Source organism: Alligator mississippiensis, chromosome 3 (assembly GCF_030867095.1).
Source record: "Alligator mississippiensis isolate rAllMis1 chromosome 3, rAllMis1, whole genome shotgun sequence".
Lineage (NCBI taxonomy): Eukaryota > Metazoa > Chordata > Crocodylia > Alligatoridae > Alligator > Alligator mississippiensis.
The window spans coordinates 265,788,611-265,813,489 of NC_081826.1; the positions used below are offsets into that span (position 1 = coordinate 265,788,611).

At 40.1% G+C, this 24,879-nt stretch overlaps 1 protein-coding gene across 5 annotated transcripts in view; it reads left to right on the forward strand.

The window, feature by feature from the left end:
* Positions 1–24,879, forward strand: part of PDE4D (phosphodiesterase 4D) — a 1,195,501-nt gene that overhangs the window by 1,153,856 nt on the left and 16,766 nt on the right. For all 5 annotated transcript variants that reach the window (XM_014594068.3, XM_019495890.2, XM_019495889.2 and 2 more), the window contains 4 exons: positions 14,947–15,040; positions 22,933–23,105; positions 24,211–24,309; positions 24,405–24,569. In XM_014594068.3, the coding sequence (XP_014449554.1) occupies positions 14,947–15,040; positions 22,933–23,105; positions 24,211–24,309; positions 24,405–24,569 (531 nt within the window). The remainder of the gene's footprint in view (positions 1–14,946; positions 15,041–22,932; positions 23,106–24,210; positions 24,310–24,404; positions 24,570–24,879) is intronic.

A 24,879-nucleotide genomic window follows, 5' to 3' on the forward strand; every position in this document is an offset into this window, starting at 1 on the left:
AGCAGATTGCAGGAAGGAGCAGGGGGTGGAGAGGTATACTGCAGCACAAAGCAGGGGGTTGAGGTGGCACGTAGCAAAAGAAAGGCACAGGCATGGAGGTGTAGGTAGAAGGGGGGCACATGGCAGGCAGACATATGGCAGGGGACAGGCAATGCGGGGGGCAGGACTGGCACAGAAATGGGGGAACAAGGGGAAGGGGTCTGGCCTCTTGCCCCCTGCCACTGCTTCCCTGCCACAGCATTTGGAATTATGAATCTAAAAAGACCTTACACTAATTAGATTCTATAGAAGGAAAAATATAACATTTATAATGTTCTATGTATAGAGTCTAATTTTGGGGGGTTGTTTTAAATTCAAAATCCCTTGGATTCAATTAAATACAACAATAAGATAAATTGTACTTAAGTCCTCTTTAACCAGCTTTAAAGATATCAAAAGAACAATATTGGGTGCATCTACACAAGCTATTAATGGAGTCAGCTACTCCTAGGCACAGCATCTTTAGGACTTCCCAGGAGTGTGGCAGTTTGAGCCAGGGCAGAGCAGCCCTGAGCTGGCGGCAGGCTCGAAAGAGGGGGGCAGGGTTAGCCCTGGGAACCAGATAGTGGCATTGGGTGGTAGAGGGGCTGGTTGGGGCACAAGAGTGCCAGAGCTGCAAAGCTATGTGACTGAGCCCCTGAGTCTGCTGCCAGCCCAAGGCTGCTCCGCCCCAGCTCAAACTGTGGTCCAGGTCACCATCCATGCATGCATTTCTGCACAGTAAATGACTCTGCTGTAAGATAGTACTGTTGGGAGGGAACAGTACTGTTTTACAGCAGAGTTAATGATATTTACTGCACCCTAGATGATTTTTACAGGGTTGGTAAGGGAAAAAAGAAGTCTAATCCTCTAACCTTGCACTACTTGATCCCCACTTATTGCAAGGAGTCCTCTTCAGAGTCTCTAAAATGAAGATAGCACCGCAAAAGTGCTATATAAACAGGGCAGGAAAAATCTGCCAAAAAATGGCCCATTCTACGTGCAAGTCACAGGGCAACCATCAGAGCCCACTTAGAGAGTCTTACAGAGATTTTAAATTGTAAGGAATTTGGATCTGGAGATTCTTTATGATCTTTTTGTAGATTTTAAGACCAAGATTTTATTAAATATATTTACAAAAAATATAGTCAGTAAAAATAGTTTTGATTCTTAATTTTAATAACAGGTAGATGGCAGCAGTGCTTATCTGCAGGTGACCAGGATGCTGAAAACAAAGTAACACCCACTTAAAAATGAACTGTGTTATATGGTGTTAGCTGAACTGAACAAGTAACTTATGCTTTATTCCCATGGCATGCACAGGTATTTTTTTCTCTTCAGAAACCCTTTTCCAGTGTATTTTTTTTTTCTTCCAGAGTGCATTAAAAGCTGTGACCCATGTTTTCCAAAGCAAAATTTGTTACTGATGTTTATCTCTGTGAGGTGCATTGAGTTATTTCTGTGCAAGAGATATAGACTGCTCTAAAATAATTTGATCACTCACACCTTTTTGTGTTTATTGAAATAGTACAAGCAAACTATAATATTTTAAATCCATTAATGTGTTTTTTATATGAATATACCCTCCCCCTGTACAAAAGGTATCAGTTGCCTTTACCTTCTTGCTATATTTTGTCTGCATTCCTATCCTCCTATAAGGAGATCTTTTGATTCATTTTCCCCCTATTGATTTTTCTGGAGTTTGATTCCCTTACAAGCATTTAGCATTGCTGACACCACTCTGTAGCATCACCCAGGGGGTAGAAAGCACTTTGGCCAAAAGCTCCCCTATGACTGTTGTCAGTCAGAATCTTCTAGTATGGGCTTAGGTTGAATGCAGTACCTTGTACATCTTGTCTTTAGACACTTACTTATTGTCATTTTGGAAAGCTCCTTTCTTATGATATGACAAGGGTTCAGAGATTTTCTGCACTAATTCATAAGTTTTACAGATAATTTGTTTATCCTTGTGAGCTTTGTTTTCTGAATGGCAGATGCCAGGCCATTTAATACTCAGAGTCAGATCTTTGACACACCTAAATTTTAGTTGATCACTCTTTTTTCGCTCTTTTTGTAGAGTAACTATAATTGATTATATTAATCTAAGATGACACGGCATAAAACTTGGATAGGTATAGTGAGAATTTAATTCCTACAGTATTTTTTGTTCGGATATTTGTATGGAAGCCTTTCACCTGTTCAGAATTGTAAAATTACAGGTTGACTCGCAAGCTATTTCATCTTAATAATAAGTGATTTTTGTTTGCTGAAATAACAGAACATTAGCAGACTCACTCAGTGGGCTAAGAAGGGATTCACCTGTTTTTGATTCAAATGGCATGAAACAGCTAATGTTTTCATTGCTTCTGTTGGTCACGTATCATTCAAGAATCCTGGAATTTCATTTCTCTGGTTTTCTTCACTTAGGAGGCTCAAATGTACTTACTGCCACATAACAAATTAAACAAGACAAATGGCATGTGGTACATGTGAAAATCTACTTTTCCTTTTTTGATAGGTTTAGCATGTCCCTTAAAGAAAGCTGGCAAATGCTACTGAAAATAATTTAAAAATTAAGCTAATTAATCATTTTTGCATAGAGCCCTGGGCTTCAGGCAGAGATGCCATTATTAAATGGCATTTACCATAGAAAAGAAGAAACACCCTTTTCCCAGGGGATTCACCTATGCTGACCAATCAGAAATTAGCATACATCATATCTTTATCCTCTTGCATTTATATCTTTTAGGATGCAATACTATTGGCTCTGAGTTGAGGCTTATGGGAGGGACTACTTGACACCATTTGTGGCTTTCCCTGCAGGTCCTTATTTGGTAGCTGTTGATAGAACAAGTCTTTCCAGCAGCTGAGCATCTTGACATACATTATTCATTAAGTTCTGGTGTTCAGGAAATATGCATATCCCTAGTTCTTCAGATATTTCTTCAAGTCATGCAATCTGTCTCTTCAAGCTAGCCCTTGAATATTTGGAGTTTTACAAATGGCATTTATACAATCAGAAGACTACACATTTGGATTTCATGTCAGAATGTCTCTTATATTCCTAATTGCAGAGCACCTTCATATCAGCAAAAGTAAATAGAGAGAAAGAGAACCTTTTTTCTGGAGATTCTTTTATAGTACTAGGTACTGAAGAACTGAATACTTCTAGTTAAATTGGTAGCATAAAAATATCAAAAATGCCTGAAGCAAACTATTTACTCTCAGTTTCTTGGGGCTACATAAAGGTAGGATTTTATTTACCTTTTAACAACTTTGATTTGGATGGAATGAATGATTGCATGGATAGTGCACAGTATGATTGTTTCTGGATAATATGACCAAGGGCAATATGGTTGTGGAGACAAGATTCAGAAAAGAGAGCCTCTGTGAGCAGTGAAAGCGAACCATATCAGTTTTCCCAGAAGCTATATTTGGATATTAGAAATTATTTTAATAGAAAATAGATAGTATGTGATATACCTATAGACCTTATTTATATCAAACATATGAGATGGCTTTTTATCAGGCATTTTAACAAAACCATGATACAGAAGTAGGCTTCTTTAGACGAGAGAAATCTGTTTCGGAATATAATGCTGAGATTCTGTGCCATATGCTAAGGGCATGATTAAAGACAATAGACTGAAAATAATAGGTGAATGTATGACTCATACTGGTTTTATATTAGCTGAAGAACCAGGCAGTTACCAATGGTATGTTTCAGTAGCATTTTCTGGTTACCTGTGCATGTATGACAGCTTATTGATTAAGGGTTTCTTTAAAGCACTAGGAGACTGAAAATTATCTTCTAGTATTGACCTCTCCTGCTTTGCTCAGCAAGTTGGAATCCGCTTGAATCTGTAATATTCCTAGGAAATGCTATTAAATCAGCTTATCTCTTTTGTGGAAAGCTTTTTACCAGTGAATTAAGCAATATGCTAATTTGCACACAGTACTGAATCCACTTAATACAAAATTATAGCTGGCCTTTCTTTGTCTTTTAATAGATGTGTGGCTACATCTAAACATAATCTTTGTAACTTTCATATTTTTGTTTAGGACTGTGAATAAAATAGGAACTTACCATCTTACACCTGATGTGCAGTAATTTGTTTCAAATGAATCTGTTTTAAAAGAAATACTTATTCCACCTAAAAAAAATAACCCCATGCAAGAACTAATGTTTTTACTAAATATAATAAAAACCCTCTTCTCCCACATGACAAAAATTCTAATACCCAGTTATCTTAACATCCAACTTTGTTTTAGGATCTCAAGATTTAGGGAAAGGAAAACTCCTTTTAGGTCATTGTGTCCAGTGAGGTCATTGTGTCCATTTTCTGCTAATGCAGAATTGTTACAGTGTATGCTCAAGGATTTTGTTCAGCCGTCTGTGAAGAGATGAGTTTCTGTTACTCCAGTTAGCTTGATTCCATCATTATTTACCAAAAAATAAAATGAAATTATTTTCCATTCTCCTGGTTTCATATACATGCTAAGCATTTTAAAGGGTTCTTTCTGAATTTTTTTCCTAGAATGCCAGTCACTGATACTTGTTAAAGCATAGATGCTCAATAATTTTTCTGTTTTACTGCTTAATCTTTAAAATGGATAGATCTCTTGCTAATTAACAGGCAGTATGACAGTCTTGCCTGATTAGACATGATAAAATGTGTCCTTTCTGCACGATAGTGTCATGTAGTATGCTTAGACAATGCTCTGATCTAAGATGCCAAAAAAGTATCTGAATACAAATTTTAGTACACTGATTTTTATTTATTTATTTTTTTAATCTGTAGTGCAGAACATGTAATTTAGGACACTTCTCATCAGGCAGACCAGACATTTTTTTTGATGATCAGTATATACATAGAATTCTGGATATTTTTGAAATTGTTAAGAATTTATATACAATGAGCTATGACATATGTTAAAACATTTTCTGTGCATTTGATTTATTTCTCCGTACTTTGGACAGTACCTCATTGTATTCTGGTAAAATATTTTTTTGAGAGAGTGATTGTTGCTATGGAATATTCCATTGTGGTTTACACTGTCTTTCTTTACAAGAACAAATGTCAAATCAAAAAGCCCAATTTAGATACCTATACAATGTATATTACTTTTGCTTGTATATAAAAGCCCACGCTTGACCTTAACATTTATTAAACAGTGTGGATTCAAACATGAAATCTTTATCAAGGCAAGGCTCCTATTGAAATCAAGGATAGTTTTTCATCAGTAAAGGGTAAGGACTGAGCAGGGCTGGCCTAATTTTTTGTTTGTTCTCTTTTGGTCTCATCTGGTTTTGTGGACAGTAAAGCTGTACAAATTCAGCGTGGTATTTTTTGAGTTTTAAAATGTCTATTTTTAAAAGGAAAAAATCAGTACTAATAGATATTTCAAGGACAAAAGGAGTCTTTTTTGTGTAACCTTAATATTTCCAGAATCACCATATATATGTTCCGATGTATGTACCCTGTCTTTGTGAGCCTGTGGCAATTTTCCTTGTGGCAAAGGTGGCACGAAAAAGGCCAAAGCTGATCTGAATTACTGTGGTTCAGTGGAGTAGGGGAGTAGGGTATGCACAGAATACATGCAAGGAAAATCCAAATCCTTTTGTATGTTATGGGTCCGACCTTCAGAGATTTGACCAGAAAAGCATTCAGGTGGAGGGACTGGAAGGGCTGTGGCTAGTTGGTTCCTGGACTACTTGCCGGCTCTAGCCATAGACTTTGTGCAGTTACAGGAAGGTGCAGTGGACTACAGCTGTTTGTTCAATCCTTAAGGTATAGAAGAATCAGACATTTATAGAGTCCTTGAGTTAGTAGCACAGTGACTGGGTAGTTGGAACCACGTGTTTGTTCTGTAGGGTCAAGAAGATTTCAGAGACTCCGGAACTTCTGCAGGTGCCTACGTGAAGCCCATTTTCTAAATCTTAGTGCTGGAGACAAGAAATTCACCAAAAAAACCCACGAAAAGTTCTACATGTTAACTGACAAAAACTGTTATGTAACAGCAAACATAAGCAAAATTACTTCATTACCATAAATTTCTCTATGGCTTGGACCTTCAAGGCCTTCCACCCACTACTCATTCAACTTCAATGATTTTTTGTATAGATTTTAATGGGAGCTGCCTGACATTAATATTGCCAGACATTAGCAAAATATTGCATGTTTTACCTGGGAAATACCATTGTTTGATCTCATATAAATCAACTGAATACATTCTTTAAAAATTACATCTATTCTAGTTGGATACAAATGAAAAATCAGTGAAGCCTAAAATATTTGTTCTATGCTTCAGACCAAAGCAAATTGAAATGACTAGAAAGCTTCATCCCCATTTTGTAAAATCTACCTGCTGTTGGGAGATAACCACAGGATCTAGGAAATAACCCTGGGCTCAACATTTGTGTATATATTTTCTCTTAAACATAGGAATAGTTACAAACACACACACGCAGAGCACCTATGCATTTCCCTAGCCTAAAGTAGATATTTAGTATTATTTGAATTTAGTGTCTTTTGTCATTGTTTGCTACTTGTAATAGTAAAAGGAAAAGAGAAAACTAGGATCTTTTGGAAACTTATGAAAATTGGAACAAGAAGCCATGATCCTCTGGGCAATGTATCTTTCAGAATGTATCAATAATTGATGCCATATCAGAGTGCAGTAAGGCAGTGTCCACTATGAAGAATTGTCTTTGAACACATCATAGCCTGTTGATTCCTGAGAGGATATTTTGGCATATCTAACTAGTCCATGCCAATGAGTGTAAAAGGTTTAGTATATCATAGTTTCATAGTAGTTAGGGGTCAGAAGGGACCTGAATAGATCATCTAGTCTAACCCCCCACCACTGGTTGGAGTATACGCTGGGATCACATGACCCCAGACAGGTGTTCATCCAACCTCTTTTTGAATTTACCCAAGGTAGGAGCGAGGACCACTTCCCTAGGAAGTTGGTTCCAGATCCTAGCCACCTTAACAGTGAAATAGTGCCTCCTAATCTCTAACCTGAACCTATTCTCCAGCAACTTCTGGCCATTGTTCCTCGTCACCCCAGGTGGTGCTGGGGAGAATAGGGCTCTTCCTATTTGCTGCTGATCTCCCCTAACAAGTTTGTAAGCACCCACCAAATCCCCCCTCAGCCTCCGCTTGCTGAGGCTGAACAGATTCAGGTCCCTCAGCCTCTCCTCATAGGGCCTGCCCTTTTGCCCTCCATCCAAGTGGATGGCTCTCCTCTGAACCCTCTCAAGGCAGGCCACATCCTTCTTAAAGTGCGGTGCCCAGAACTGGACGCGGTATTCCAGTTGAGGCTGGACCAATGTCATGTAGAGGGGGAGTATCACCTCTCTGGATTGGCTTAAGATGCATCTTTGGATGCACAACAAGGTGTGGTTGGCTTTGCAGGCTGCAGTCTGGCATTGGCGGCTCATGTTCGTTTTGGAGTCAATAATGACTCCAAGATCCCATTTCACTTCTGTGCTCGCAAGGGGGGAGCTCCCCAGCTTGTATGTATGCTGTGGATTCCTTCTCCCCAGGTGCAGCACCCTGCATTTATTTACACTGAACCCTATCCTATTACCATCTGCCCACTTCTGTAGTCTGTCTAAGTCTAACTGCAGCCTCTCTCTCCCTTTGAGCGTGCCTACCTCTCCCCACATCTTGATGTCATCGGCAAACTTGGACAACATGTTTTCCACATCCCGCCAGGTCGAGTACGACCCATCCACCACCACTCTCTGGGTGCGCCCCATTGGCCAATTTTTGACCCATCCAACTGTGTAGGCATCAATGCCACTGTCTCTCAGTTTATTAATGAGAATGGGATGAGAGACAGTCTCAAAGGCCTTCTTAAAGTTCAGAAAGACTATGTCCATGGTGACACCATCATCCAGGGATTTAGTTACCTGGTCTTAAAAGGCCATCAGGTTGGTCTGGCAGGACCTGCCTTTGATGAACCAATGTTGATTTCCCCTGGGCATGATCTCTCCTGCAGGCCCCTCACAGATGTGCTCCTTGATAATTTTTTCAAGGATTTTCCCCAAGACCAATGTGAGGCTTATGGGCCTATAGTTTCCTGAGTCCTCTTTCCTCCCTTTCTTATAGATGGGGACCACATTAGCTAGTGTCCAATCTCTGGGCACCTGACCTGTGGACCACGATCACTTGTACAGCTGGGCCAGGAGCACAGCAATGACCTCTGCCAGCTCCCTCAACACCTGTGGGTGGAGGGCATCTGGGCCCACAGATTTGAAAACATCCAGCCCTTCCAGAAGATCCCTAACTACTTCTGCACATACCCGAGGCGTGGCAGTGCTATCCTCAAGATTGCCCTTACCTGTGGTGGGAGAGCTGTCCTGTTCCCTGTCCAAGAAAACAGAGGCAAAGAACTTGTTAAAGATTTTGGCTTTCTCGTCTGGCATAGCCACAAGATTACCATTTGAGTCTAGCAGGGGCCCTACATTACCCGGTGCATGCTTCTTACTCACAATATTTTTGAAGAAGGACTTTTTGTTGTCCTTAATCCTGATTGCTAGCCTGAACTCCAGCCCTGCCTTGGCCTTCCTAATGGCCCTCCTACACTCACAGGCCAAGGAGGAGTATTGCTCCTTGGTGATAGCCCCTCTCTTCCACCGGGTGTACGCTTCCCTTTTGGCCCTTAGGCATTCTCGAATGCCTTTGCTGAGCCATGGGGGTTTCAGAGCACTCTTACCCCCCTTCTTTCTCTCGGGGATTGTCACACTCTGAGCCTGGAGGATCGTCCCCTTAAGGTATGACCATCCCTCATGGATTCCCATCTCCTCTACCTTTTGGGCCCTCAGTGCCTCCCCCACTAATCTCCTAAATTAATTGAAGTTGGCCCTTCTGAAGTCAGGGGCTTTAGTCTTGGTATAAGCCCTCAACACCCTGCGCTGCATGTTGAATTCCAGCAGGCGATGATCACTGTCACCCAGGTGGTCAAGGACCTGCAGTCCCCTCACCAGGTCATCCCCAGTGGCCAAGACCAGGTGCAGCAAGGCATCTCCCCTAGTGGGGCTGTGCACCTCCGGAATAAGGTGGAGGTCTTATATTTCAGCTAGGAACCTACGCAAACAGTCAGACCTGGCTGACTGCTCCTCCCAGCAGATATCTGGGTAGTTTAGGTCCCCCATGACAACCACATCCCTAGACCCAACTGCGTCCATAAGCTGTACTGAGAAATCCTGGTCCATCTCAACCCCTTGGCAGGGTGGTCTATAGTAGACACCCACCGTAAGATCCCTTTTGCCTTGCCCCCCTTGAAGTTTGACCCATAGTGCCTCTGCCTGATCTTCCTCCGCCCCAAGGCTAATTCTTGACGATATGAGTTGCTCTTTGACATAGAGGGCGACCCCCCGACCTTTCCTCCCAGTCCTGTCCCTTCTATATAGTGTGTATCCCTGAATGCCGCCCAGTCATGGGTAGGATCCCACCAGGTTTCTGTAAGCCCCACTAAGTCTGGATTTTTCCCTGCAATCAGAAGGCAAAGTTCCTCCTGCTTGCCCCCCATACTACGTGCATTAGTGTACAGACATGTGAGGCCTCCTGAGAGTGCATGTACCTCCCCATTTTGCATGTACCCGTATAATTTTTGCTTTCAAAGGTCTGGAAGCTTAAGTGGGGAAATCCCTCATCAATTCTCCTTGCAAGGCACAGTATAAAGGAGGATTCCAAGTACTTGTCTGTCAAAATCTGTGTCCTTGGCAGAGGGCAATATTATAGTTGCATACGATGATGTGAATAGTTATTCCTACCGATAGATTTGGTAGTTTAAAGTTTATTGTTAAAAAGGCTAAAAAAAGTACAGTAGCCATTTTTAATATAAATTTAAACCTCAGCAAAAATAATAATGATTTGTTCTGTTTTTAATTTATCTATTTTGAAGTACCAGAGTTTTCTCGTACTATTGATTTTATTTAGTTTTCTTTGATCAGTTAATGTGCATACAGCATACAAGCTCTTAAGTGATGAACGTTGTTATTTCTGGAGGTTACAAATATACAGACAGAGTATAGACATTTTAGCTAAGTTTCGAACATTTAAGAGGCATTTTCTGGCAGGCTCTGAAAATGTACATACCTGTAGCAAGAACTGTGTGATTTGCAGTTAGACCTTGCATTGGGCCATGTGGGCACTAAGCAAAGTTCTGTTGTAAAATAATGTATTAATACACAAACATGCTGAAAGTTAATGATTCATAGTAACATTTTGCCTTTTGAAGTGCACAGCTAGCCCAAACTGAAGATGGTGAGAGCCAGCGGGACAGAATATGGCATAAATTATTATTTATTTTAAAATATTAATAGTGCATTTTTAAATACTAAACACACACATTTTTTAACTAAAGAGTATTAAATAACACACAACTATAGTAAACCAGTGTACAACAAGTAAAATGCCTGAATTATTTTATTGCTATCTAGCTGTTCATCATGAACTCAAATACCTTTTACCTTAGGAGCTACAGCTTCCCTAGTTTTATTTGCTGAAAAGAAGTGTATTTTTCTCTCCAAAGTCAGTAACTGCATACAGTATTTAAAAAAAACTAATTTATAGTGAACTTGGAATCATAGAATCACAGAAAATTAGACTTGGAAGGGATCTCAGGAGGTCATCTAGTCCAACCCCCTGCTCATAGCAGGACCAGCTCCAGCTAGATCACTGGGCTTTGTCTAGCCGGGCCCCAAAAGCCTCCAAGGAAGGAGATTCCACCACTTCTCTAGTCTAGGTAACCTGTTCCAGTGCTTCACCACCTTCCTAGTGAGAAAATTCTTCCTAAGATCTAACCTAAGCTTTCCTTGCTGCAACTTGAGACCATTGTGCCTGTTCTGTCTTCTGCCACCACTGAGAATAATCTATCTCCATCCTCTTTGGAACCCCCTTCAGGTAGTTAAAGGCTGTTATCCACTCCCTCCTCAGTCGTCTTTTCTTCAGACTAAATAAGTCCAATTCCCTCAACCTCTCCTCATAAATCGTGTGCCCCGGCCCCCGAGCCATTTGGAGAGTTGGACTCTCTCCAACTTGTCCACATCCTTTCTGTAGTGGGGGGCCCAAAACTGAACATAGTACTTCAGATGTGGCCTCACTATTGCAGAATACAGCAGCATAATTGCTTCCCTTGATCTGCTGGCAATGCTCCTACTAATGCTGCCCAGTATGCTGTTAGCCTTCTTGGCAGCAAGGGCACGGTGCTGACTCATATCCAGCTTATTGTCCACTGTAACTCCCAGGTCCTTTTCTGCAGAGCTGCTGCTTAGCCAGTCAGCCCCCAGGCTGTACTGGTTCAAATCCCTAGGCTGTAGCAGTGCAATATCAGACTACACATATATGGGCTGATAAGCTAGGTCTCTTTTTTTTGGTCAAATGTAATTGGAAAAGAAAATTTAAGAATATTCTAAACTATTTTCCAGTCCATATTTTGTAAATGAATGTGCCACATCAACTCAAGAGCCATATTGGTTATGTATCTATAATATGGGTGCTAATTGAAGGAATGGACTTGGAACTTATACTGCCAAGTCATCTTTGAAGGCCCAGGGTAAAATTTTGCCCTATTGAAGTTTTAGGGGGCAGTATTTCAGGTATATTGTTAGTAACTTATTTGTTTTTGTGCCAGGGTAGCATTAGTTAGGAACTTTATATAATATCTCTGTTATCTAATGCCAGGATGGTAGAAAATACTGATCAAGATACTCTGCAAGTGTGATACAATGTGGCTATTTTAAAAGTGACCAGTACAGTATGTAGGCCTCTGCATACTGTGCACTTGCTGTGAAGCTGTTGAAAGCCTGGAGGCTTCCTTGGCATTTTTCGTAGTTAACACAAATTCTGGAACAGTGTTTTCTGAGTGCTGAAGGGAACTAATATGGCTGGGCTTCATCTACAAAAATGGGTTAACAAAGGTAGAAGATAAAATTGTCCAGAGAAATATATAATAGAATTAATTGTATAAAATTTAGGGGAAAATTTAGACTAAACATCGAGGGGAAAAAATCTTGAAAGTTAGATATATTAAGCCATGGAAAAATCTACCAAGGGAAGTGGTATTGTTTTAGACTTTTGATATTGTTCCATGTGTTTTTTCCTGTACAAGTGTATTTAGACAGTGCTTGACTGGGTGATTAGAATGAGCCCTTTCATTTCTAACAGTATGATTCTGATTACATATGTACTCCTAACAAATACTTAGATTAGTAATGTATAGCTCTGCTCTTTCTGAACAAGCTATGTCCAGAAGTTATCAGAAGACCGACTTTCTTAAAATAGCAGATTAAAATGTTCAAATTCAGATGCTGAAATTAGTCATCTAGAAATTTATTTAAGCCCCTTAATAAGGGTGACAAGTACATTTCACTTTGCTTGCACAATAACATAAAATGCTAAAATACTGTCAGGATTGGTATAGTTGTTTATGGGGAAGTTAAGTTAATGTCAAGAGTTGTATCTGTTTGCAATAAATTAAACTCATAATCTTGCCCAGTCTTGTGATTTGGATTAGATCCCAGTCGCCCCATAACTATTTGCCTGTGATCCCAGGCTCCCCCTGCACCAGCAAATTGAAAGCTGCTGGGTTCCCGGTGCAGTCCTGGGTCTGGGACTGACAATCAGTTTCACCAGAACTAGATTGAGACTTTAGTGGGGTCCCAAGCTCAGTTACACATGCATCTTTTTTTTTTTAAGACCCTGGTGCACTGGGGTCTGGGAGAGGTTCCCAGATCCTGGGGTCCCCATTCACTGAGGATATAAAAAATTTCATGTGCAGCCAGGCTTCACACATGTTTTTTAAAGGTCCTGGTACATGGGGACCCTGGGATCAGGGAACTTTTTCCCATCCCAGGGAATCTCTCATGTTGCTGGGATGTATCATGTGTCTTGCTCAGGACAATGCAGTCAACCTGCCAGGTTGCATGCAGCCCCACAGCTTCCCATGACCCAGCATCCCTGGCCCCAGTGCTGAACTCCCCTGACTTGGTACCTCAAAAATAGTGGGGTACAGCTCCATGCAGGGCTGCACTGCACAGCCGTTAGTCTGCTGACATGGGGGGAATGGCAATGAAGCCCCGTAATGCATCTGCCGTCAGGGTGCATGGTGGGACCCTGCCATGTGTTCAATTTAAAGTGCGATGAAAACCAGCCACAAAGTTGTTACACATTTTGTGGAATAATTTTGTGGCTTGTTTCCTGTTTTGCCTCACCACTAATTGCCTGAACTTGTACCTAGGTTACTATTTAAGATGTGATTTAACATCAACCAGAGGCCTTGATCACACATAATTATGCAAAAAAAAATCATTTATTTTAAAACTAAGTTTCTACCCATCTTGGTTTTAAAGAAAAGCTTGAAAATATGATCTAATTGCACAATAAAGCTAAAAAACCCACAAGGTTTTAAATTTTAAATTATCCTTATGATTTTTAACCCAGTTGCATGATTTTGGGGAGTTCTGACTGACTCATTCATGGCTTTTAACATTTAGGGTTGGCAACTTCAGGTCTGGGCTAAGCTTTTAAGGTTCATGCTGGTTTCATCTTTCCTTATACATATTGCCTTGTAGTTTGTAAAATACATACTCTGCATATATAATATGTTTCTAATTTTGCAAGCATGTGCAGTACATGCCAGTAGACTCTCACTGAGATCAAAGTTGAGCTTTTGGCTTGTGACAGGGATAGACTTCAGTCTTTGATATGAGAGCTTTCAGAGCTGATTATTTGTCAAGATGATAGCAACAGTAACAGAGATAGCAAGTCACTGATAATATATTGTTATACCGCTTCATTAGCAAAAGAAGACAAACAAAACCCCTCTTTACTGTAGCATACTGTGATCATCATGCTAATTTAATGATATACATAGTCATTTTTAAATATTCCCTGTACAAGATTTCATTGAAGAAACACTTCATTGATATAGAGAGGTTAATATTTTAGTCTTTGCTTCTTTCTAGTAAACAGGAATGAATGATTAGATATTAACACAGGAAAATATTAAGTGCCATATTCCAGTTGTCTAGTTTCATAATGTTACAGAAAAAATGGTGAACAGTGAGGAACGAAATGTTTTGTTTAGTTGAGACAAGAGAAGACTGGGAGCAATTTTAAAGGGACATAAAACCAGGTGATAGGTTAGCACAATAACATAAAATTCAATGCTGACAAATTCGAGTTTTAACATATGCTTGAAGGAGTAGTTCAATTTTTAATAACACGGCAGAGTTCTGTTTACTGTTCCTTATAATACCAGAGGAGAAAGGCATTCAGTTATATAGAAAAATAACAGATTTCAAGGGGTTGTTTATGCAGTATGTAATTAACCTGCAGAACTCATTGCCACAAGAAGGGCATAAAATTCTAAAAAGGATTTAATATTCATATGAATAACAAGAATTCACAGATATCTTAGTTAAGCTATATATGGAGAACACTAACTGCTAGGGCAAAGAGAAAAAAAAAACTCCCATGAGAAAAGATTAGACAAGGAATTTGAAGACATTTGCTAAAAATGATAGTCTTAGCATGACAAAGATGTATGTCTGTGTATATAAATACAATTAAAATGTTATTTTTTCTAAATTAAAATAAAAAAGAATGCAAAAAATGTATATTTGTCTGTGCACATGCCTATATTTAACGTTTTTAATTTTTTAAAAGGGGCCTAGTCTCTTTGAAATCAAATAGTTGGGAAATATCTGTTTTTGAATTCAGTGTGCCAGCCATGAAGAGGTAAATGGGTAAACTGGTATTATTTAGTGTTAATAATTTGATAATTGATTTTCCAATTTATTCCAGAACATACTGTATTCCTGTTTCCATTAAACGCAAATTGAATTTTCTCATTATGAGTTAAATATTTCGTGACCATTAACAGATGCTTTTTATGTTTTCCTTTTTTCAGTTTAAAAGAATGCTCAACCGGGAGCTAACCCACTTATCTGAAATGAGCCGGTCTGGCAATCAGGTCTCGGAATATATATCTAACACATTTTTAGGTAAGACCACAATGGAAGTGAATATCTTTAAGGTGTTGCTTTTGTTGCTTGTTTTGCATGCATGCTTTTTCCCCAGTGCTGGGATATGGATTAAACTACATACCATTTCCTTTTGTTTTCTCTTTTTAGAAGTGAGTGCATTTTATAACTGCACTGTCCAGTATTTGGTGGCAAGAAAAATTGATTAAATTAGTTTGCAGCTCTTTACCTTGCTTCCCTGTACACATTATTCCACATACACATTTTGTGTTCCTTTTTTTCTCAGAATGTTACAGTATATTTAACAAAGTATTCTTGTTAAAGACCTTTATATATGTATTTCCACCCAGTATTATGGTTAACATGGAGTAATCTTGCAGGCTGTTTATAGAAGAACAGGAATGATTCATTATGCATTGTTTGATATATTTAAACATTATCTTTGCAACATTTTACCAGTCTGCCCAATAGGGAAGTATGCAGTCATACTGTAAAGGTTTCTTGGCCTGATGAAAGCATATAACTATGCTTTCTATGCTCACTTGAATCCCAGTATACACTGGTGGTCCATTGGCACTCCCTGTCTGGAGATCAAAGGGTGATCAACTTGAGTCAGTCAGTGTCTGAACAGATTGCTGCTAGGAAAGTGTATTCAAGCACAGAGCTTGTAGGAGGGGAGGAACTTGAAAACACTGACCCCATATCAGTAGGGGTAAAGATGTCCATAGAATAGGTCTCTAAAGTCCTATCTGCTTAGTTTTGTGGGGAAAAATGGAAAATGCTTTTTATATCCAAATAAATAAAAACAATGCTCTGTATACACAGACATTGAAGATGGTTAGGTAATCAATATGCTGATTTAAAATGTGATTTGCAGGCACACAATTTAAGATTGCGTTGGCCCCTATATTGACATATGTCTGTGTAGATCAGGGGCTGGAAACCTTTTCAGGCTGCAAGCCAGAACAACCCAGCTGTAGTTCAGTTAAGCTTTGGCAGGTTTGCTTAGTTCAGGGTAGCTTTGGCAGGTTTGCATGAATCTGTTCCAGGCCAGGCTGCTAGGAGCTAAGCTGGCACCACTTTCCTGAACCTCCTAGAGCTAGGGACAGACATTCAAAAAGCCTGAGCCTGAATTGATTCAATCTTTGCAGGTTAGTCTAGCCTGGATAGGCTGAACCAATTTGTAACTGCACAGACGTTCCCCCTGGACTAAAGAAATGCAGGCACATGCCTACAGTGGCTCAAGCAAGAAGCCAGGAGGTGCTAGAGCAGCCCTTCCACATTTCCAAGCTGAAGGGGAACATGGCCAGGCCCCAGAAGGATGCGCTGATTAGGGAGGGGTGTAAACTCCAACCCTGCCTGCACCATCCCAGGCTTTTCCCCTCTCCTTCCTCAAGGGGCAAGAGTGTTGCCAGACCACAGCCCTGGGCTAGCACTCTGAAGCAAAAGGGTTGTGTGCAGTGCATGCATCTGTTGATGATATGAAGCTTTTAAATTGACAGGCAAGCAAGCCAGAAGGATTTATCAGTGTTTATCAGCAGTGTTTATCAGTCTGTCAACAAAGCAAAAGCCTCTCTCAGTAGTTTAAGCTCTTCTTAAATAGCTTTTTCAAAGGAAGGAATGGAGGGATGTTATCATCTGACCTGTTGATTAGTTTAAAAAACCATAAGCCGACACTATTCTGTCTGCCCGTCCCAGTGAAATTGCGCATACGCACACACATACACTCTCTCTCTCTCTCTCTCTCTCTCTCAACATTAGCTAGCATACCACATGCCGGGGTCCATGCTGTGGGAGATGAGAGGGAGGGAGGGGGGATCCCTGCTTGAGCAGTGAGGGGGAGGTGGGGCAGGGGAAAGCCAGGCAGACCTTGCTGTACCTGCAGTCTCCACTGGAGCTCTGGCCAGGGAGCAGGTGGGCAGGGCCAGCTCTGCTCTTTGGAGCAGACAGCCCCACCCAGAGCTGCAAAGCATCTGGGATGCTGGGGAACTTGTTTAACATAAACCAGGAGCTTTTAGCCAGAGGTGAGCTCCACCATGGCCAGGCAGCTGGAAACTGTGCTCAGGCTGTTAAAGCCACTTTTCCTCAGCACTCTGTTCCTCAGCTGCAGGGGGGGCACAGCTTCCAGTGAGTGCGGAGCTATGCTGGGTGCAGGCAGATGGAAGCTGTATTTTCATTGCTCTTGTTTGCCCCCCATGTTCCTGCCTGTCATGCAGGCACAGCTAGAAGCTGCCCAGCCCCCACTCTGTTCCCCACCAGCTGGGAGCTATGTCCATGCTACAACTGGGGAGTGGGGGGCAGGAAAAAGCAGAAGTGTTGTTGGCACAGCTTCCAGCAGCGTGGCTCCAGCTTTGCACTTCACTGCCTAGCCCCAGTATGGGTGCAGAGGCAAAGCCTTCCAGCTCTGTAGCCAGCTCCAGTGGCTCCACAGGCTGATCTGGCCTATGAGCCATATGTTACTGACCCTGTGTCTAGATTAGGAGACCAAGCCTTTTTTTTTTTTTTTAAAGATATATTAAAATAAAATTTGGCTGGTATTCACCAACTTTTGCACTGTGTTTGCTACCATGTTTCTTTAAAATCGGTTTTATCCTACTTTCTTTAATTACTTCAGATGGTGTCTCTTTAATTTACCCAGTGTTTCAGTAGAATGTGAGAGAATCGTCTGTACCACTGAATTTCATGCACCCAACAGAAAGTTATCATTCTGTATTAGAGATGAAGCTCAGGATCATTTAAGATCTCAGGATAAGATTGCCTGAGGAGATGACCCACTTAGAAAAGCCTCTCGCATCCCTTGACTAACAAGACTGAGATATTGACATCTTTGCAGGCTTTCACTTAAAACCTTAAGACTGATTTTGACAGAAAGAAGGACATGTAGCTCTCTGTCTTTCATATGTAACCTCCATGCTGCAAGCAAAAAAAGCTCTGGAGAAACAAACTCTTAGAATCTGTTGAACCTGAATGTTGTCTTTCTGTGGTTGCAATCAAATGAAAAAAGCAATATATTATAGAGGAAATACAAATGTGACATTACAACAGACAGAAATACTGTAATTATTGAACTGTGCCTTAAATGTAATATATTAATAATGTATTATTTCTATTGTAATAATTTCTATTTCTACAAATTTAGAAACAGAATATGTGGAAGGGAAATATTTTCTAACTGAAAATGTAAATCATTCTGTTTTTTATTAACCAGCTCTGGCTGGTTTTTTTCCCTGTATTCAATATTCAGCTTATCTGCTGAGCCTTTATAGCCCTGCCAACACTTGAAAGCTAGGAATAGTCCATGAGAAAAATTGGGATTTTGCTTAAAAACACAGTCCATTTGTCCTAAAAGAAACACATAGCATATATGCAATTTTCAGTAATAACAGGATATTTATAGGAAAATTAGGATAGAATCTATCAACCGGTTTGATTTGTGGCTGCATATTTCTCCAGTGCCATATGGAGAAATACCACTAACAATACCAATACATAAAATGATCTTGCTTTAAACACAAAAGGGTCCAGGACTTGCAGCTTAGGCTGTTTAAGAAAACATCAGGAAATCCCACGGAATTCCATAGCAAATCTAAAATCTTTCAGACAGACACTTCCTTTCACTTGAGTTCATCTGACAGTTCAGTTTATAGTCCTCCCCTTTGATGGATCTAAAATTTGTGCATATGACTGAAACTATAAACATCAAGACATGCACACGAGTCACTGCTCTTCATCTGTTGTCAGTTTTCACCAGTCCAGAACTTAAATGCGCTTTCCCCCTGCCTTCTTTCCCCCCTCCCCACCCTTTTTTTTGATTGGTCCCACGAGAAGAGTGAAGAACAGTGAGGGGAATGAGAGAACTCAGTGCTCCAGGCTCAAACTTGATGACATTTTTACATTCTCCTTTGCTGTGATCTAACAGGAATTCTCCATATATTTCTGTAAGTGCAGGCCCCTGAAAGGTAAACATCCAGAAAGTTGCAGAGGCAAGCAGTAATCTGAAAATACAGCTGCTGTCCCCGTGCAGTTTCACTTTATCCATTAAAGATGAATGGTGCAAGAGGAGGGAAGTTTATACTTTATTTTTTTTATAAAGGCCTCATTCATCTCTGTTCTGCTTGTTTTCAAGCAGTTTTACGTTTTTTCCCATGCTTTTCTATATTAAAAATATCAGTCCTGACTTCCCTAGTGTTACCAAATTTGCCCATTACTTTGGGGTGTGCTCATTTATTAGGGATAGTTTCTAGGGTCTTGGTGATTCTGTCAATGTGCTGCTTGTGTTACTATACGGAGCTGTATTTCTCACTTCTGCAAGCCCTCACCCCCAGTGGAGCTATCTTGCAGGACTCGATTTCAATGGAACTGGGTTCCTCCAGTCACCAAATCAGTCATACACACAAACACACGCAAATTAACGTGACACTCCTGATCTGGCCGGGCTGATCAGCATGGACAGGCTGACACCCTCATATGCCAAGAATCAGTTCATAAGAGCAACAATAAAATGCAGTCAGACACAAGCACACAGGTAAACAGAATCCCTCTGAATCCGGCTGGGTGTCCAGCTGACACCCTCATGGGCCAGCATTCAGTTCATAAGGGCACGTCTGAGTCAAACTGGGTCAATCAGCCTGTACAAGCTGATCCCCTTATGTGTTTCAAACTCAGCACGTCCCAATCTTTGGCCTCTTGATGAGCAGACCCCACAATAATTTAGGCTTCACAGTGATCTTTAGCATAGGAAAAAGAAGCGTTGCTGCAGAGCACGGGAGGAAAGAGAAGCAGAGAAGGAAAAATATACCCAATTACTACCAGTTTGACTATAAAAGTTATTTATTGCTAAGCATATGAAATATATAATAGTACTAGTAGTAATAGACATGCAAAAGAAAAACAAACACAAACAATGACAATACTACCCTGGTTTCACTAAGTATTTGGGGAAACTTAGCTCAGGCTTAACTAATACAGTTCAGGTTCAGAAGTTTATGCCTAGACAGAAGAGACAGAACGCTGGGGTCTCACCTAGTCTACGGTACTCAGGCTGCAAAACTGACAGGCACAGTCCGTAGCACAATCCTTGAAGAGAGAGACGATCTGTTCTTCCAGCGTCCCAAGAATGACAGGGGATAGTGTCAGCACAGGAGTTTTCTTCTTCTTTCCTTTTCTCCCTCTTTCCTCCTGCTTCTTCTTTTTCTTTCTTTCTCTCAGCACACACACTTACAGATTTTTATACCCTCAGTTCAGCTGCTTCGAAGCACCCTCAGTAGTGTAAATCATTGTCTTTTCTATTGACAAGGGGTTATCTGGTTCGGACCATCTCAGGAAGCTGATTGATAATCAGGAAACACTTAAGATTAGGGAGTAACCCAAATACTTGGGAGCCAGCTTGAAATTCCTATGGATGGCAGATATACTGATGGGATATCTCATGGTTTCTTTAGGAACAATAGATAGCTTGCAGCACCAGGATTTTGGATTTTTACTTGTTGTGCACAAGCCTCAGCTTAGCATGACTTTTCCAGATTTATGAGCACCCCAATAATTGCTTTAACCTTTTGTGGAGAGGACTTCCACCAGTCGTCTCGGGAAAGATACGACAACACCTGGGATTAGGGCTCCAGCAGGCTGGATGCTGTGATGAACCCTTAACCATTGTTCAAATGTTGCCCATACCCCCTCGGACTCGGTCTCTTGCCTCAGCATTCCCTAACCCGGCAACCGAGTTTTAGTCAATCAAGTTTAAATAGGCCTCCCATAGTGGGACCGGGGAATGTACGGCCCGAGATGCCTATTAAACTTAGAGCTCTGTGTGTGTGTGTGTGTGTGTGTGTGTGTGTGTGTGTGTGTGTGTGTGTGTGTGTGTGTGTGTGTGTGTGTGTGTCTGGGGGGAGAAAAGTCCTTAGCAAATCCAGATTAGAACTGGTCTGATAAATGCTGAGCTGGGTGTGTGTGAACATGGGTTGATTAACATTGGAAGCACAGATTCCCCATCATGCAGTGCTCTCCTGCTTCTCTGGTCCCAGAATTCACTGCAGTCTCTGCTTCAGGCTTTCTGTTTTCCATCTCTCATGTAAATGAATGGTCATCTGGTTCCATCTCAGATGTAAATGAGACCTAGGGCAGTTGTTTCACTCTTATCACCCTTATCTGGAGAGTTTTAGGTGCGTCTCTCACTGCATCTTAATCAGTTTCGTTTAGGTAGAGGAAGGGAGGGGGGGGGGGTGAGTCCTTTGTGAGTCAGACAGACTGCATCCTGTGCCAGAGTTGCCCAAGAATACAGAGCTGAGGCGTAACACTAGTTTTGCCAGAGGTCTCCTTGGAGAACCATACTGTAGTTTTCATCACAAAACATAAACTAGAAAAATTAAGCGTGAGATGATTATTTTAGTTTGAATGTTTAAAATTTTTTACACACCACTTTTAAAAAGAACATTTGAAAAAAGCTGTGTTTCAAATTAATGACAAACATTTGGAAGAAAAACTTTCTATTGCAAAAGACTGCATGCATGCATATGCACACAAATCTTGTTTCTTCATCTGAGGGATAAAAAAAGGTTACATTCAGCTCATCAGTCCTTTGCCAATTAAAGAATCCTTTTTCAAAAATGGGAAAATAGTGACTTGCTTCTCTTACTATTTCTCAGTTGTTAAAAAGGAAAGCCCTCGCTTCCTTTTATACTTCATGGGGAAGCAAAAAAGAAACTTTTTCTGTCCTTTGCAGACACTTGCAAGTCACATTTAGACTGACTTTAGAATCTGTTGCATTTAAGAATATCCTACTGCTACATACAATAAGGGAAAGGGATTTCTAAGTGTGAGGAAGAACAGAGATACCATTTTATATAAAGTTCTACCGATTAGAAAAATATAGGTTTAGTATTCACCTTCACCAGACTTTGTTCTTTTCCATCTACTTGTATTGGTTAAAATGGAAGCAGTTGAAGGGACCCATTTCCAAGTGAATTGAACATGATCAAATCCAGACTCAAAAGGGGCTGCTTCTTATTTATGATAGACACTTCTTATCATTCTTACAGTGTAAAAGGACCTTAAAGTGGATTCAAGTGTAATATACCCCCATTTTAAGCCCTTTTTGCTCCAGCAGTGCAGCATGAAGTCACATCAGCCTCGGTCCACACTAAAAAAAAAGTTTTTTCTGACACAGTTCTTTTGATTAGGAGTGTGAAAAAAAACAGCACCCCTAACCAACGTTGCTACCCTGGCAAAAGCTCCTATGTAAGTGTAGTTATAATAGTATAAGTTTGTTTCTTCTGTATAGCTTATTTTGTTTAGGAATGGGCATAAGTTATAGTGTCAGAACAACTTTCTCTGCTATAAACTGTCTCCCTTAGGTGGATTTACATTTACGGCAGGAGCTTTCTAGCATAGAAAACCTTAGTATACATGAGAATCAAAATCGAAGTCTTAAGGCCTAGAAAACATAATAAAAAGTTGGAAAAAAAATATTGTTTTTGCCTTTTTAAACAAAATTGGTAGTTCCAGTTCAAAAGTTTAAATCTTTGGGAATTTTCCATGCTATGGGAATTCCTCTAGTACTTTTATTTTCATAGAAAAGACTACATCCATACAAATTACAAGCGAGAAAGGCACAGCCACAAATTACTCTCAAAGCCAATTCAGAAAGAATAAAACAATGTTGGGAATAAAGCTGTGCCTCCTTCTATCTCTGTTGGTCTCTATTCTACTTAATTGCTTTGGGTTATTTTTAGTGAGCAATAATTGGGAATGTGGCTCGTCTGTAGCAGGATCTCCATAGTTTAGTTTAGAAAATAGTATTTTCTGGAAGTCTTGCAATGTGCATAAATAAATCTTAACACTGAAGTGGATGAAATATTGTTTTTAATCAGTATGGAAAATGATCTTCAGTCTTGTTTTCTCTCTCTTCTTTACAGACAAGCAACATGAAGTGGAAATACCTTCTCCAACACAGAAAGAGAAAGAGAAAAAGAAGAGACCGATGTCCCAGATCAGTGGAGTAAAAAAACTGATGCATAGCTCCAGTTTAACTAATTCTAGTATCCCCAGATTTGGAGTTAAAACTGATCAAGAAGATGGTCTTGCCAAGGTGAGGAACATTTCATGTCTTAACCTGTTGTCTAACACAGCCCCAGCACCCTATCATGCTATTTTAATAAAGGTTAGTGATAGGCAAATGGTTTCTAGGGTATTATTCCATACTCTTTATACAGCCATTGATTTCAAGTTCTATCATCAGATGCTGATTTCACTGAGATTTCTGTAAATCATATCCAGTGAAAAAATAAGTGAAGTAAGAATCAGGCTATTAATGTGTAATAAAACTCCACCAACAGGATTTCAGTGGGAGTTTTTTTTAGCTAAAGAGTTCGTAATGTAAAGTAAGCTAACATTGTGCATGTATTATTGAGGTATGTATTCATCAATAATATCAGCAGAATTGAAAGCAAACATTTATTATAACAGATACTATGAGAGGAATCGAAATACGTAGCGGCAGCATCAGTTTGAAATGACACAACTGTATCTGGCATTGGATCCCTCCTTGTAAGTCCTTTCTGCAGTTGCATCATTTCATTTTGTACATCAGTTGCACTCATCTTTTAAAAGTAAAATTTCCCGGGATATTGGGTCACATAGTAAAGTTACCCTGTCAGTAATATAACAATTGGTGCACAATTTAATTCTTCATTCACTTTTGGATTTACACATTTTTAAATCTGTTTAATTTTATGCTTTCAGGACACCTCCCCTCCCCCACTTTATTTAAACATTTTTCTGAGAATAAACACAATAAGTGAGAATAGCAGTAGACCTTCAGCATCTCTGGAGGTTTTCTTCTAACTGCCCTTTTCCCTTTTTCCCTTATTGGGCAGTGAAGTAGCAAAATGTGTCAGTTCAGCTCATTCAAGATGCTGTAGCATTTCTCCCTCTAGAGCAATCCACTTAAAAGAGAGACTCTTGCCACCTAGTGAGTTATAATCTGGAAAGCTGGTAGCTGCAAATTCAAAAATTAATGAGGTTAGTAGTAGAAGTTTTTACCCTTTCAGAACATTTAACATTATTTTCACAGTGGCTCAACCAGGTTGCTAGCTCAAATCTGTATGAGTCTGTTGTTGTAGTTATTTTAGTCAGAAATAATTGGGAATTGTAGTAGTAGATTTATGAGTTTCTGTTGCCTGATTTTCTTCTAGGAACTAGAAGATGTGAACAAGTGGGGCCTTCATGTTTTCAGAATAGCAGAATTATCTGGGAACCGACCTCTGACTGTCGTCATGCACACCATTTTTCAGGTAGGCAAGATGAAAGTGGGCCCTAGTGCTCTTTACCTATCCCAGCAATCATTATGTGCCTTATAAACGTGACTGTTTTCTCTTTCTTCCTCTAGGAACGAGATTTGTTAAAAACATTTAAAATTCCAGTAGATACTTTAATAACATACTTAATGACCCTGGAAGATCATTATCATGCAGATGTTGCATATCACAATAACATACATGCTGCAGATGTTGTTCAGTCTACGCACGTGCTGCTATCAACCCCAGCTCTAGAGGTAAATGCACATGTAGATGAAGGAGTACAGGAAGGAGGGTAACACACACACATGCACATTTGCAAAATATCAGAAACTTTTTAAGCTAAATGTAAATAACTCCAATATCTGCAATCCTGTTGCCTTTTTTGATAATAGACATTCTTGAAATTTCAGTCTTGAAACATACTTGTCTAAAGGCATTTAGTATAGACCCATGTTTGTTTACTTTTATATAGGATGTGAAATGCCACAGGACCTTTTTTTTAAAACCACTGTGTCGTGTTTGGTGACAAATACTATCCATCCACTGCTACCATAATTATGTAAA